Source organism: Centroberyx gerrardi, chromosome 11 (assembly GCF_048128805.1).
Source record: "Centroberyx gerrardi isolate f3 chromosome 11, fCenGer3.hap1.cur.20231027, whole genome shotgun sequence".
Classification (NCBI taxonomy): domain Eukaryota; kingdom Metazoa; phylum Chordata; class Actinopteri; order Beryciformes; family Berycidae; genus Centroberyx; species Centroberyx gerrardi.
Window position 1 is genome coordinate 16,060,593 of NC_136007.1, and position 16,010 is coordinate 16,076,602.

Sequence of the window (16,010 nt, forward strand, 5' to 3'; positions counted from 1 at the left end):
ACCGACCTCAGCTGTTTAGTCCCACATCACAGGTGTTACTAAGCAGCTGCTATGTCTTGAGATTGAGCCTAGGGGCGATATTGTTCTTTTCGCGGGGAGATGGTTTCACAGTCTGTTTGCCGTTCTGACGTCTATATCGGCATCTGATGCGGTGAAATCCTCGTGTTTTTCTTGAGAAAATGATTATGCTTCTCTTCTCAGCTTCTCGGCCTCTGGCTTCACACGGGGAACACTGCTCTTTTTGTGTCGCCTCTGCAATGCTTTATTTGTAAAAATTCACCCTTTGTCTCTCTGTGCTTATTCCTAACACCGACCTCCACTTAACATTTCCCCATGACTCACATCAGCCCTCAAACCCTGAGCTGAGGTTTCACCCTCACCAGGGTCTGTTGCTCTTTTATTCAGTGGAGCGTTTACCTTTCTTTTTTCCAAAAGCCTTTTCTCTGTATTTTCTCTCTTTTGTTAAACAACGTAGGTAGGCTTTAATTTTCACTCTACCCCTCTCTCTTCAAATCATTATCTAAATCCTTCTACTTTACAGCAGTAATATCAAAGTGAACACATATTTTGACGACATATAACATGCGTTAACATCAAAATGTCCAAATCACACAATACACCCAGTTTCAGGGGAATTATTCAGTGGAATCATTGGCCGCATTAACACTAAGAATAGCCATGACACACATTCACAGACCTTTTTCCTGATAATGTGTGCATGTTGAGTGTTTTCCCTCACAGCTGATTGGCCAGGCTCTGCTGACATTCATGTGTTTGCTATTCAGGTCAGTGAGCTTGGAGCGTGGAAGATGGGGATGATGTTGCTGTGAGAACACTGTGAGCCCATGCCATGGTCACTATAGTTAGATGGTGAGCCGCTGTGGGAATTTATCAGTGAACACAAAAATGTTTCTCTTTTCTCTTCCCTCTGTTCCTTATCTCTTCCCTTAAGGTGGCAGAGTTACATAATCCTCTTTCACATGAAATTAAGTAACACAATATGCTGTCTGTCCCTACTTATTTTAAGCCAGTAAATCCTTGTATGTGTGCGTAGCTGATCTCTCTGTGTCAATTGGCTTTGCTGCAGTTTTACAAATTTGTTATTCTCACCACAATATGGAAAACAACAGATACAATCCAGCAGTAAAACAGATCTCATCTCGCCAAGGAGTACTCATATCATTTTATTGATTAAATAGGAAACAGGACAACATAGATGAGACTATACACACAGATATGGTTCTCATCTTGAGTATGAGTGGGATAAGGATAAGGATGCGCCGCTGTAAGAGCTGGAGATTTCATCTCAGCATCCTCTCAGTCTCGCTCAAAATTCCACTTTGCCATTCACAACGGCCGCTGTCTACTGTCCATGTCATCCGAAGGAGTCATCTCTATTCCTCATCTGGAGCCACAATCTCTCCCATAGTTCACAGTGTGATTTGATCATGTTACTTATGAGCAGGCGGACACACAGGCGCAGTACAGTTCCACATATTGTGCAAAAATGAAACAACAAAAATATAGGGATGGAGGAAAAATCCTCTGGCTCATAATGGCACATTTTCTGCTACATACGTACATCCAGAGATAGGTATGGAATATGAATTTGGTTGTTGCATTTATTTATTGAGATGCTGCTCTCTTGGCAGGTATGAAAGGAAAAGGGGACTAGTAGTTATCAAAGAGGCTTGCTGGAAAGAAAGACAAAGGGTTTGAAGGTTCTACAAAAAGTGGGAGTAACAAAAGTTAAAAGTATTGTAGAAAAGATTGACTTTATTCTGATAGTCTGTAGGAAAAGCACCCTTAAAAAGGCACCAGCCCATGTTGTGTTTGTGACTTCGGTGCCATGTTTTCTTGCAAATCCCAAAAGATCTTTTATCATGCTTATCCTTAGTTCCGGTGCTGCTGTGCGTTCAGGTCTGCCCTGAACCTTACCTGAGTGCATGTCCAGTTGACCCAGCACCAAAGAGCCAGGCTTGTTGCTGTGGCTCCCTGCGGAGATGTTTTGTGCTTGAGTGCTGTCAGCCTCCTTGACTCTTTTACTGTTGCACTGCTTATGGTGTAATGAAGCCAAGAAATGACAGAGAGACGAGCCAAGAAATTCCGTAAAGAAGGATGAATTAACAAAGGGTGGTCACGTAGTTATATTGGGAAAAAGTTGCAGTCAAAGCCATAATGTGTGTCATTGATTGAGTTGTTGTTTTCATTTTCTTATTTGGGTGCTGCTACCTGCGGGCTTAGTACCAATCCTGCGGACAGGAACCTTGGACACTGGTATCTTGGTGCGAGGGGGTTCTTTAGCTTGAGGGATCTGAGATGCAGAGTGAGACTGTGCTCCCTGCTTTACAGGGATCTTTGAGTCACGCGGCAAACTGGTGATAACTTTAGACTGGTGAGGCTGCTGACTCTCCTCCTGGGTGTGTTTTGAGGTGGGCGCGCTAGCCTCAACATCGCTGATTTTATCTTTGCTTCCTCCATGTTGTAAGTGGAAATGTGGCCTCTCCTCTTCCAGTACAGGAGTAGGTGGGTCCCAGCTCCCCTCATCATCAGCGTGCTGGTTGTCCCGGACAGGCAGCTTCCCTGCTCTGCCCCCTCCAACCACAGGTATTTTACTAAGTCCTGATGCCTTCGCTGGTGGTGTCCTCCTTTCTCTGGTGGGGCCCTGGACGGTGGCGCGTGACTCATTCTGCACTTGTTCTGTTTTGACCGGTATGGTCCGGGCCCCCTGGGCATCCGTGCTACTTGGACTGGCCAAACGCCCATCCACTGAGGCTTGCCCACTACCCTTCACTTTAGCAGAGGTTGTGGCTTCACCCAGCAAAGGTGCAGGGGTAGGAGCAGGAGAAGGGACAGGGCAAAGGGCAGGGGCAGCAGCAGGAGGGGCTTTAGATACAGAAATTGGCGTTGGAGCTGGGGCAGGGGGGGTGGGGGATGGGGTAGGAGTAGGGACAGTGGCATGAGAGGTGGGGGCTGGAGTTGATGTAGGAGCAGGGGGCATCTTATCTAAAGAAAGTGGCGCAGGAGTCGGTGTAGTGATGGGAGGAATCTTATTTAAAGAAGCTGGCGCCGGAGCAGGTGTAACGGTGGGAGGAATCTTATTTAAAGAAGCTGGCGCCGGAGCAGGTGTAATGGTGGGAGGAATCTTATTTAAAGAAACTGGTGCCGGAGCAGGTGTAACGGCGGGAGGAATCTTATTTAAAGAAACTTGGGCCGGAGCAGGTGTAACGACAGGAGGAATCTTATCTAAAGAAACTGGCGCTGGGGTAGGTGCAGAGGTGGGAGGAATCTTATCGAAAGAAACTGGTGCCGGAGCAGGTGTAACGACAGGAGGAATCTTATTTAAAGAAACTGGTGCCAGAGCAGGTGTAACGGCAGGAGGAATCTTATCTAAAGAAACTGGTGCCGGAGCAGGTGTAACGGCAGGAGGAATCTTATCTAAAGAAACTGGTGCCGGAGCAGGTGTAACGGCAGGAGCAATCTTATCTAAAGAAACTGGGGTAGGAGAAGGTTTAACGGCGGGAGGAATCTTATCTAAAGAAACTGGGGTAGGAGAAGGTTTAACGGCGGGAGGAATCTTATTTAAGGAAACTGATGCCGGAGTAGGTGTAGCAGTGGGAGGAATCTTATTTAAAGAAACTGGTGCTGGAGCAGGTGTAACGACAGGAGGAATCTTATCTAAAGAAACTGGGGTAGGAGAAGGTGTAGCGGCGGGAGGAATCTTATTTATAGAAACTGGGGTAGGAGCTGGGACAGGTGCAGGGCTAGGTTGGGTTTTAGCTGAAGATATGGGCGCTGGGGCAGGTTTAGGAACGGGATCTGGGATAGTTACGAGGGAGGGAGGAGCCTTATTTAAGGCCATGGGGCCAGGGGGACGTGCAGGGTCAGAAATGGTCATGGACAGAGAGCCTGGGGCTGGAGTAGATGTGGGAACCGTCGGCATCTTGGATGAGACAACTGGTGCAGGAGAGGAGAGTTTGGGTGGAACAGTACAGGCTGCTGATACTGCCATTGGGGCTTTAGATTCAGCTGCAATTGAACTTTGCAACGGTTTGTAGGAGGAGGAGGTTTGCAAGTTCCACACATTAGCAGAATCCGATTTAGCGGAGGGAGGATGGGTAAAAGCAACAGGGGCGGGGGGGCTACGGGTTACAGCCGTTGGTTTAGCTGAAGCAGGAGGTGGAGTGGCTACAGGGCTAGGTTTACTCACTGGAGCAATGGTTTGAGTAATTGCTGTAGTTTCTGGAGCTGATTTACCAGCCGTAGAGGTAAATGTTGCACTAATGGAGGGAGTCTTGACTACAGTGGCTGGGGGGATAGGAGGAGCTGTGGTAATAATAGAGGTGGAGAAGGGTGTGGATTTCATTGTTACCGGAGGGGAAGACCTCAGTGGAGTCGAAAAGCTTGTTAACATTATGGGGGAAGTTAAAGGTTTTGTCGCTGCTGTCGGAGTGCGAGTTGATTTGATTGCAATGGTAGTAGTAGGCTGAGTGGCTGGAGTAAGATCTGAGCCTGATTTGACTGAATGAGTAGTGAAAGTGGAAGATTTGGTTGAAAAAGTGGTGATGGAGGTTGGTTGGGAAATGGGATAAGAGGTTATAGTCGGCTTTGTTGCCGGAGTAAAGGATCGGGTTGAGGCTGTGGTGTGGACGGCTAAAGGAGAGGGCTTTGCTGTAGTGGAGCTGATGGAGGGAGTAGAAGTCAGGGAAGAGCAGGGGACAGGTTTGAATGAGAGAGTTGTTGATGAAGGCTTTTCCTCAGTCTCTACTGCACTGATGGCACTGCTGGCTTTGCCCCACTCTGCCTCCACATCAGCAATGATGTCTCCACCCCCTGAGATTGAGTCAAAGGTCAGGAGAGAGGAGATGTCTGCCAGCAAGCAGCTCAAACTAGTCTCACCGGGCTCCATAGGTGGCTGAGAACTGGGTAAAGGCGGCACATGCTCATTAGTTCTACTCACATTGCCTGCTGTCATCTGGGGAGTTATTGTCTCTGATGGGGATGTGGCTGAGCTGTCTGGCGTCGTTACGCTCTTGACTGGCTCAGACCTCTCAGTCTCGGGGCTGTCCAGAGAGCGAGGCTGGGATTTGGGTGTGAGGGTGAGGTCCTCTTTAATGATTTCCACGCTGTTTGTGCGGGATGACATGAGAAGTGGGCTCGGTGGCGCTTCCTCCTTGCCCTCCTTATCCTTCTGGCGAAACTTAACATTGTCAAAGAGACCCTTCAGCCCCCGACGCTGTCGACCCACTGGCTGGGACACCGTTTGGACTCGGCGATCGCCCCCTCCTCTCCGGCCGCCCCTCAGTAACGACAGGAAGCTAAGGGACTTGGCGGAGGTGGTTGAGGAAATGGAGGTACGAGGAGGAGCGGCAGCCAGAACGCCATCTTCACCTAGTGGCTCCTCCTCTGCCTGCCCACTCTCTCCTTGACTCGCCTCTTGTTCCTTTTCCCTCTCCGGCTCCTGCTCCGAATCTGGCGCAGTGGTCTCCGTTAATCCTTCTAGGGTCTTGCTCCTGGCAATAGGTGACTTGTTGTTTCCATCACCTTTGCTGCGGATGGAAAAGATGTTACCTGGTTTGCGTTTGCCAAACAGCTTGAATCCTTTTCTGATTTTTCCACTTGGCTGGGATTCACAAGGCGGGGGGTCGATGTTCTCCATTTGTACATCCATCTTCTCTCTGTTTCCCCCTCTCGCTGCACCTTTCTCTGTGTCCCCCTATCACTTGCTGCAATTATTCTCCAGTCAGCGGACTGAGCATTTATGTCCCCACCTTTATCTTTTTATCCCTCTGCAGACTGCCTTTGCCTCTGTTGCTTCCAGTACGTTTTCTTTTTCAGTTGTCTCTGTCCCTCCCTCTGTCTATCTTTCCCATCCAGCTCTTTCTCCTCTATTTCTCCCTTGAATGCCCCTCCCCTTTGTCTCTTTTTCTCTGGCTGCTCTCGCCGGTTACCATAGCAACTGAGGAGCTAAGCAGCTTTCGTCAGCAATGCAGAGCCAGGGGCTGTCATCAGCCCACCCCGAACACAGCTTTCTCTTCCTCTCTCTCTCTTCCTCTCTCTCTTTTTCTCTCCCTCTCTGTCCGATGACTATGTTTACATAAGCAGCACAGACAAATACTCCATTAATAGGACTAAATTTTGTATTGTATTCCAAATGAACTGGCTTCATATAAACAGTGTAATCTATTTGTACATGCAGGCCAATAATCTGTTCATAAAAATAGATTTGCTTGTATTCTAAATGAAATGACCTCATTCACATCTACTGTATTAGAGCAACGTAATTCACCCCAATCTGATAAAAAATGTAAAGATGCTTATAATTTTCTCACACATATAAACAGTTAATGCAGTCAACAGTGCAACAGTCACATTCAGTAGATATTAACCTATATAATGTCTCCCTCTTTCAGTCTATTTGGCCATCTGCATATGATTTCAGACTGCCAATATAATGTCAGGTTTCAGTTTTACATGTGAAGTTTGCATGTTGTCTATTTTGTAAAACAGCTATGTCTAACAGCTGTGTCTAACTCCTTTTAGAGCGCATGTGTGTGTTGTGCTTCCAGTAAAGTGTAAATGTTGATGTTATTGTCATCATCAAATACATTTGAAAGCCAGAGCAAACCCAGGCAAGACCCTGACCTTTTGAACAGCTTAACCGAGTCAACACCAGACCTGAAGACAAACAAGCCATTGAGAATGATTACATAATTGCAATTAAATGAATGAATGGATCATATTTTAGAGGAAATAAGCAGCATGTGATTTCTGGGGAAAAAAATGAGGCACTACTGTGGAAGTGTTAATATCTTCTCTCATTATTATATATTTATTATTTGTCTGCTATCTTTTTTATTATTATAAGTTGTAATATGTGTGTATTTAGTCCAACCATTCAAGCACAGACACTACTTGGCCAGTAGGGGAGGAAGTATAATAAAGTCTCAAATTTAAACCAAACCACTGTTTTTCCATTTAACTTTGTGATCTGATTTAATCTTGTTAATCTTGAGATCTGATTTAACCTTGTTTCAGATCTAAGACTTTTGGCTGATGTAATTCTAACATCAAAAGCCATCCTCAGCTGGCCCATTAGTCAAGGGTCCACTATTTATTTTCTCTTCCTAGTGCTTGATAATGACTTTGTGACAGAAACATTGCTAGTAATGAAATTTGCTATTTTCTAATAGATGTTCACATTCATCAAGGAATATTGTCACTTAAAATCTGTGGGATTATTTATAACAATTTAAAACAACAATGCCCTCTATGCATGGATATTAAAATATGAATGTAATGCTCTCTTTTAAATTAAGGGGCTGTGGTGGTAGTAAATACAAAATTAACCCAAAAATACTATAGTTTGATATAATATTATTTTTTAAAGTAGAACTTTTGTGTTGGTAACAGGCTACTTGTCCACATTCTAAACACAAAAAATAGGCATTAAAATGTCATCAAAGTCGGACTAACAATTACCAGTTTAATAAATGTTCTTACAATATCTGGACATCCCTGTGCAAGTAAATGGGAGTTAGGTTTGCACAAATGAGTCTTGTCAGTCTGGGAGCGACTAGTATTCTTTATTACCGTTATAGTGAATGAGGTTTTTGGGGATGGAGTGAACACGACCTCTGGTGGCAGCTTAAGAAACTGCATAATTTACTTTGAGCTGCTGCTCTTGCTGTGAGTCTGGAAGCTGCTGTCTCATCCAACACCTGTATTCCCTGGTTCATACAAGTAGGCTGTAAGTGGAGGACTACTCAGCTAGACTATGGACTTCTCTGGCTTTTCCTTGAGGCAGTGTTCAGGGACAATAATTGATTCCAGTGGATGTAACAGGATGGACTCACACTACTACTAGATACCATAAGGAACCACATGATTCTAGGTTAGACAGGAATCTTATGTTTCAACAGGAGTGTTAACATTTTGGCTAACCAGCCAGACACTAGCCTTAATTTTCTGTGTCATGAAGTTGTTGGGGTCTTTGATTTTGCTAATACATGTATGACTTTGTGCATACATGCAAAACATGCACCACTGGTCTGCAGTCATGAGGAGAAAAAAATACATATTCAATAGAGATTAAGCTGCTTTAGGAAAACTAAATTTTTCATAATAACAGGTTGGACACAGATACTTCCCTGTAAATGCTATAAAGTGGACATGTACAGTGGCGATAGATTTTTCTTCCATGTCATTTGTTTATTTTTTGGTGCAAACACACAGTACAGGGTAATGCATTAGACCTGCGCACTGAACTGTATTTCTACCTAACCTACTACAGTATGCTGTGTCATTATTTAATGTCACACTTTATTTTGTCTCACAAGAAGAAACATCAGACATCATTTTAGGCCTCGTTTCAGAATCTCAAACAACTAGCAAAAAAATCTCTCTTATGGTGATGGCCACAGTCTCAGTGAGTCACACACATACACATGTGCACATACACACACACACACACACACACACACACACACACACACACACACACACACACACACACATACACAGTAACACAAATAAATAGGTGTACTATTTACTGAAATCGAGGCATATGTAAAAAGTCTCTTCCATCACCCCCAGATATTAATAAACTTGTCCAATCCCAGTCTTTAATCGCCCCCATGCCTTTGAGTCACAGAATGAGGTAAATGTTATAAGGTTGTAAAACAGTTGTACATTCCCTCAAGCGGCGCAAACTAACATATGACTTAGACAATCTGATACATTACAGTATTATCATCAATAGAGCAATATTTTGACTTTTGCACTTTCTCACTCTCTCTTCCTCTCAACCTCTTTTTCCTTTCCTATCTCCCTCTTACACATCATGCTCCACCTCAGCAGCCTGCAGGCACATTTTGGTGTTCTGGTCATTGTCAGCCTCATATGCGGCGGAGGGAAGGGGGTCGTACGTACGCCGGTACAAAAAGCGTGTGACCAGAGTGATGAGGAACATCTCCATGATCATCAGCTGCTGACTTAACACTGCAGAACAGACAAAAATAAACAGAGTTGGAGACAGTTTCAATCTGTTTCAGTCATCAGCAGCTGATGCAGAGAGATGCTCGATAGAGTATGCCGTATGTATTCAGATGTTTCTTACTAGATCCACGGGCTTGGGAAGAGAAGGGAGGGGCACAGGCAATGGTTCCATCCAAGGCCAAGATGTTAATGATGGATGTCTGCAGCTGACTCAGTACAAGCACCAACTATGGAGACAGCCAATGCTAGATCAGTTACATGTAGACTCATCACATGCTTAAAGGTGCACTATCTAGCATTTTTAAATATGTCAATATGTCAATATGTCATTGTCAAATTAAATGCGATACCTTGGTATTATTACCATAAACAAATGAGTCAATGGTCGAGAAGATTGGTAGCCTCTATCTCACGCCAGTGGTATTGTTAGTGCTTGTGTTTCTTGAAATTAAGACCACATTTCCCATAATACCCATTTCTTCCTTCTGTCAAGGGTTTTCTCTTTCGCTTTACTGAAGAGGATAAACATGTTGGAAGTGATTTTTCCTGGTGGCACACAATGTATAATGCAGTATAGAGGCTGCCAATCTTCTTGGTGAATGTTTACAGTAATTATACAACAGTAATGTGTCAGAATTCATGTTGTAGTGAGTTATTGATGTTAAAATGCTACACATAGCTCCTTTAAAGGGATACTTTAACAACATGTAAACTTTGTTCATTAGGCATTTGCCAGACTGTAGGCTGCGGGAAAGAAATCTACACTGGAAATTCAATCAAGTGAAAGTGAAGTGAAATGTCTCACTGAAACTAGATAGTTAGCTTGCAGCTAGTGGTACCAATGAGTTTCATTGAGGAATGACAACAATGCTAACTTATTGTTTTTCTGTTATCGGCAGTGCAAGTATAAACTTTTTCACCACATTGCGATATTTGCCTGGTGAAGAATTTCAAGCTAAAATTCAATTATGCAGGTATCCTTTTAAGATTGCAAATGTTTTGTACCTGACCAGAAAGCGCTGTAGAGTAATATTGGTTATATATTGGCTGTCTTGACTCACTTGGTACATGGCGTACTTGGGGATCATCTTGACGCTGCGCAGTGATTCGCGGGTATTCATGAACACGATGGCGACTGGCCAGAGGGAGGTAATGGTGAGAACACCAATGAAGGGATTGATCCAAATAGCCGTACCAGTGATCTCTAGCTGCACAAGAAGAAGTGAAGAAATATTTCAATTTGCCTTGCAGACTGATGGACGTCAATAGCATTAGATGTAAAGTTCAAATAATATTCAGTACAATCAGATATTTAGAGAAGCCTTTCAAAAACTTACATCAGAAAGATCAAAGTATCCATTGGTCCATAATATTATGGAGAGGACTGAGAGCGCTGTCTTTAAGATTGCATACTGAAGAGATCCCAGCTTCAACAAGAACATCATTCTCCTGAATGAAATATCCCCAAAATATCCACATCAGAAATGTATATTAAAAATACCTTAAAAACAGATACAGTATATAGAACAGACAGATTGTCTATAAAAAGCACTTTGTAACGCTGTTTTCAAAAGTGCTATATAAATAAAGTTATTATTATTATTTTTTTTATTTTTTTTTATAGAAACTCGTCATACAGACAGTAATCAAGGATAAAGTAGGCTTGTGTCAGCTCTGACAGAACAGTTTCTATTGCACATTACCCAGAATGCATTACACAACATAAGCAGCTATAAAGAGGTGAATACCGTGTCAGAGGCACGCGGGGTAAGCAGAGGCAGCAGCAGCAGCAGGGTCCTGTGCTGATCTTGAAGGTCTCACCAGAATAGCGCTGTAGAAAGGCGTTGCTGCCCCCCTGCTCCTCTATCATCAGAACCAAGACTTTATACACCACCACTGCAAAGTAACTACAGAGAGAAACACCGGGAACTTAGACCTGTTTATAGGTGGTAATACTGCACTGCCACTTGTGGAGCACTCAACTATACATATTGTTTTTCTCTTTCTCTATATATGTATGCTATATTGCAGGGCCTTTTCAGCTTTTTTCAGCAAAGGACCATAACATAAAGTTAATGCTATTGTTAAATTAAATTATGCTATTATTGTATTCATTTCCTTTCATCTACAGCACTCATACTACACTGCTGCACATGATGTATGTATATAAATCACATTAATCATAAAGCACATAAAATTGGCCTCATAATGTGACACAATCCTGTAAAAACTGCCTGAATTCTATTAAACCTTTGCACATTCTTGAAGATGTAATATGATCTTTGCCCTGTCCCGCACTCAGAGAGTGTAATGATTAATTGAGTAGTTAAACTATATACTATATTCACTTTGTCATTGCTTTTATTAGGTTGGCATTTTAGTTGTTTAGCTAATGTTGTAGTCCTGAGCAGCTTGCAATGGGTTAGCATGGGGGGTTTAGTGTCTTGCTCAAGGACACACTGCTGCTGGGACTGAACCTCAGAGGTTTTGTAAATGAGTGTCAGCCAGTGAATTTTACGACGTATTTGAAGCTGGCCAGTTTTCAGTGGAATACAAATTGCAGTGGTGTGTCTTGTAAGGATTGGTGCATTTAAGGTAAACCTAAGGGCGGAGTCGTACATCTAGCTGTTTCAAGAGTAAAGGGCATCTTCACCTTCTTAGTGTCGTCACTGTAACCAAACATGGGGAGGATGGCCGTCTGAATCAGCATGAGTTTGGCAGAGAGATTAAAGCAGGAGTGATCACAATATAAGAAGCCAAGCCTATGTTTGACGTCTGTCTGCAATTTTGTAATATCTTGTGAGAAGGACAGGTTGTCATCAAGCCATATACTGGAGCTAAATACTTGTGCAGACTGATTCAAGTACAGAGTCACTGTTGTTTGGGAATGGGACAGGGAAAGATAGCAGGCTTCTTGCCTAACTGTTTTGTGTTTGACACTTGGTTGTTATTTGACAAAATTGATTGTGCAACTTCAAGATAGTCTAGTAAGATATTAAGAATTTAAGTTTTTTTTTAAATGAGATACTTGGTTGTTCAGTGACACATGAGAACAATTTGAAATGGGTGCCATTGCACTGACTTGACTTGACTGACTCTTAGGAGCATTTACACAGTTATTGCATAGACAATATGATGTACCTGTATACTGGGCAGTATGAACATGAGTATGTTTGGTGTAGATGAGAAAAAACGTACCAATTGGAAGTCATGTCTGTGAACATGACGGCCCTGGGGATCCACATCCCAAAACAAGACATGGTGGCAATGACCTGAAACAGAGACATATGATTATTATATGAAATATGATTATTCCCATAAAAAACATAACACTGCATCCTCTTAGTTAATCAGCCAACTTATCAGTCACAGTCAACAAGGGCATATTAGTCCATTTGTTGCTTTTAAAGGTCCCATATTCTCCACTTTCCAGTGTTTTATTTTATGTCTTGAGGTCCATTCAAAGCTGTTTTTACATGTTCATTTTTCAGCATCTCTCTGAGCCTTGCCAAGAACAGGCTGTTTGTGTTGCTGTGTCTTTAAGGCTCATTAATATTAACAACCATTCTGTTCTAATTGGCTAACCGTTTCAAGAGTGAAACGTGAGACACCGCAGCCCGGCAGCAACAGGTAGGGAAAACTCTCTGGTAAATAGACAATGGCAACCGCTCAACCGCTTTGAAAAAAACACTTTGTTAGTCTATTATTTCTTACAGAAATGATAATGAGCGAACCTTTGTGATGCCACAAAGTCAATCATCAATCAATCATCTATCAATATTTGCAATGGCACTGGTCTTAATTAATGCCTGTCCAACATGCTATTTTCTGTCTTGCGCTTTGTTTTGCTTCCTTGTGTTTTATTTTGTCGCACACTGTATGTTGTAAAGTCCTTGGAGACATGCTTGTGATGAAGGGCTATATAAATAAATGAACTGGAATTTTAACTCCATGATAGATATTAAAGGAATAGTTTGGTATGATTATACTGTGAGCGTTGTGTTTTGCAAAACAACGTTTAGCATAGTTTTCAAAGACTGCCTATGCCCCTATAGGTTTCTATTGCAGTAGAGTGGGAGGGACTCCCACTCTAGGCCCGGTGTTACCGGACGGGCGGAGCAGGCGGCTAGCGAAGTTCTGGTTTCTACTAATAGGGATCATGATGGAAAACATGTTATTTGGGCCCAGGGTCAAAATACCGAACTATTCATTTAAGTGGTCATTTTGCACAATTGCATTTTCAGCTGGACAATAACATGGGAGTAGTTTTGAGAATTTGCTGTTTTTATGATTTTATTTTTCATTTAATTCTAGATCATTTTTTATTTGTTTTTCGCTTTGTTGTTTTTCTTTCATATTCTGTTTTCTCTGTTTTAATGATTTTACCAGATATTATAAAGGCATTTGTTTTTGAAAAGTACTCCAAATAAAGTCGTTGATGATGATTATTATTATCAATATCAGTATTAGTATTAGTAGTATAATTTTTATTATAACATCAAAAGAGGCCTGAATGCTTACTGGTGCAGCACCGTTGATCCAAATAATGGTCTTCTTCTTGGGGTGGGGCAGTTTTCTGTACACATAGACGCACTCCTCCAGGTACAGCAGCAGAGAGAGGGAGGACATGAAGGTGAGCATGGAGTATATACAAACTCCGAACATATCTAACTCTGGTTCAGAAAGAGTGAGAGGAGAGAGGGGGAAGACGGGAGGGAAAGGGTTCAGATTATTTCAAATAACTGACAATCACAAGGCAATTTTCATCTATCTTCTCCATCTTCTGTTATCTTTATTATTAAGTAAGCTAATTGGCTCCTGACTATTTCCATTATGCAGCTGGATGAAAGCCAGCATACTATCAGATTATTAATTATTACTTTGTGGAATATTCCTTATAAAGTTTAACTTCTCTGTTCGTATCAAGGGGCAATTGCATAGACCACACCCAGTTTAAAATTAATTAATTTCCTTATTCATTCAATTATTCATTAATCTAAATTCCGACAAGTACAACCCTCAGGCTCATTTGGACGTGTACAGGAAGCTGCTGATTGAATTCCTTGTGTCTTTAGGTCAGCTCAATTGATAACAAAACATTATCTGCAAGCGAGATAAAGTAATATGGGTCACTTACGCTTTATCACCTCCGTAGCCAATGGGGGTTCTTGTAAACAAGCTGGATCAATAGTGCTGTTGAAGTCTTCCTCCATGGCATATAGAAATTCCTCCTCAAGCCTGGACTACAAGACTAATTTTTAAAAAGAAATAGCCTAGAAAGTTTGAACTTAACTTGACTCAGTTTTCTTTCCAAGTATAAATAAAACCTGATCAGTAGCTTGTTTTAAAGAAATGTAAAGTTTAAGCTCGAATGATTTATTTTCCCTTTATATTTCACTATATTTAAGTGAGTTATTCCTGTAGCAGGTTAATGTATTCTTCAGCTAGTGCACTTTACCCTGCAAGTGACTTAAGGAATGAAAGTATGATGACAAGTAAGAGCTGCCAGGTTTATGAAACCACCTCCACACATGACTAAGCCTACCCTTCTTCAAGTAACCGCCTCTCATTCATTCACAGAATTATCTTAGACTAATTCGGACAGGGGTAGTTGTAGGTGTGGATTTTGGTTGAAAGGGCAAGACTGGGGTGTGTCAGGGGAAATAACCTTTGACAGAGTGTGTTTGTTTCCTTTCCAGCAAATATAAAAGGTATAAAATAATAATGGAATGGTCAAGCGGTGAGGAATTTGTATATTTTTGTTATATATTACAGTTTCAGTGCATCTAGTACACATACCACATATAATGGGTTGGTACCAGGAAGTAAAGCCTTTGCTCATTGGCACACAGCAGTAGAGTAGCAACTATACATTTTTAACCTTTTAACCAGGCAAGTTGACTAAGAACACATAACAGCAATGGACTAGGGGACTTACTAGTTACAGAGGGAGGAAAGGTTATACTTATTCACTTGAGAGCTGCCCAGTAAAACCTCAATGTTGTACTGGTGGCTATGGAGTACTGCCTTTGGAGCAGCTTTGGTTTGAACCACCTAACATTAGTGGTTGTGGGAAGGGTGAGTGTGTCTCAGTTTCTCCCCTGCCCACATCTTCCTAGCTATTCCAGTGATTTAAACCAGTGGCCTTCTAGCCACAAGTTCACAAGGGAATTTAGAGCATGCCTATCTATGAGCCTTATTTCTGATCAATGACTGAAATGCATAGGAATATAAGGTTAGGAGTAGGAATATACCCACATCTTTCACTACCACTACACCACTGCAGACATCCTTTATATGGTCTGTCTTGCTAACCTTCAGGATACGACCACTGAATTTAATCAAATTATAGCTATAAATAGTGTCCTGTGCAGGGTCTCTGCTCATCATCATCATCCTTCCTATGCAGGCTAACTCTAAGGTTGAAGTGAGAGTGATCTTCTTCACTCACTTGCAAAATTTGGGTGTAAAAGTATCATACTTCAGGCTGGTCTTCCACCACGCTTTCTCAAACATATGAATGCACTTTCTTTACAAGGAAGCTACACAGCAGGTTCAAAGGGTTCACTTTATTCAAAGGAAAGATGAGCGTTACGGCATCTTATACGTCTTATCTACTAATTTACTATGGCGAGTTGAATGGCAGTGAGGTCATTCCCCTCTTCCTCAGCAGATACACACTGGGTGACGTCTAATTGGCCAGTTGGGACCTTGAAGGGAACATGAGACCCACCGACTGTAATTTCTGGGCAGAGGATAAGCGTGTTTCTGATACTTGTATAAGTTTTATACAATTCAGAGCACGGGCATTTGTATTCCCAGCGCTAAGAGCTGCTCTGTGGGCAGGGTTCCAATACAAATTTCTCCATACAGGGTGTAGCATATTGGGCTGATCCCTACTGATACAGCAGATCCTTACACTCCTCTGTTGACCCGCCTTGTCCCTGGCTTATCATGTTACTGTCCTGGAGATAAGAATCAAATGCAACTCAAAGCTGAAACCCCATCAAGAG

General features: G+C 42.3%; 2 protein-coding genes across 2 annotated transcripts; both read right to left on the minus strand.

Moving 5' to 3' along the window:
• Nucleotides 1-2,206: 2,206 nt before the first annotated feature.
• On the minus strand, nt 2,207-5,671 carry LOC139910735 (uncharacterized). Its single transcript, XM_078286731.1, has 4 exons — nt 4,650-5,671; nt 4,456-4,550; nt 3,665-3,957; nt 2,207-3,001 (listed from the first exon to the last, which is right to left on the minus strand). Exons 1-4 carry the CDS (start codon nt 5,669-5,671, stop codon nt 2,207-2,209), a joined length of 2,205 nt encoding a protein of 734 aa, XP_078142857.1.
• Nucleotides 5,672-8,833: 3,162 nt separating this feature from the next.
• Nucleotides 8,834-14,210, minus strand: LOC139910817 (organic solute transporter subunit alpha-like). The gene is made up of 8 exons (XM_071898244.2): nt 14,135-14,210; nt 13,519-13,670; nt 12,196-12,269; nt 10,746-10,904; nt 10,335-10,446; nt 10,059-10,205; nt 9,119-9,224; nt 8,834-9,000 (listed from the first exon to the last, which is right to left on the minus strand). The coding sequence occupies exons 1-8, from the start codon at nt 14,208-14,210 to the stop codon at nt 8,834-8,836; spliced, it is 993 nt and encodes a 330-aa protein (XP_071754345.2).
• Between the last annotated feature and the right edge of the window lie 1,800 nt (nt 14,211-16,010).

Excerpts from the sequence above, each read along its gene's own strand:
- LOC139910735 (XM_078286731.1), bottom strand. The coding sequence starts at position 5,671 with ATGGATGTACAAATGGAGAACATCGACCCCCCGCCTTGTGAATCCCAG. Across the intron at positions 3,958-4,455 it reads CATTGCAATCAAATCAACTC|TTGTCTCATCCAAGATGCCG; the intron begins GCACTCCGACAG and ends CTCCTGCACCAG. Across the intron at positions 3,002-3,664 it reads CTTTAGATAAGATTCCTCCT|ATGCCCCCTGCTCCTACATC; the intron begins GTCGTTACACCT and ends TCTTTAGATAAG.
- LOC139910817 (XM_071898244.2), bottom strand. The coding sequence starts at position 14,210 with ATGGAGGAAGACTTCAACAGCACTATTGATCCAGCTTGTTTACAAGAA. Across the intron at positions 10,447-10,745 it reads CCCCGCGTGCCTCTGACACG|GAGAATGATGTTCTTGTTGA; the intron begins GTATTCACCTCT and ends TATTTCATTCAG. Across the intron at positions 9,001-9,118 it reads TTCCCAAGCCCGTGGATCTA|TGTTAAGTCAGCAGCTGATG; the intron begins GTAAGAAACATC and ends TCTGTTCTGCAG.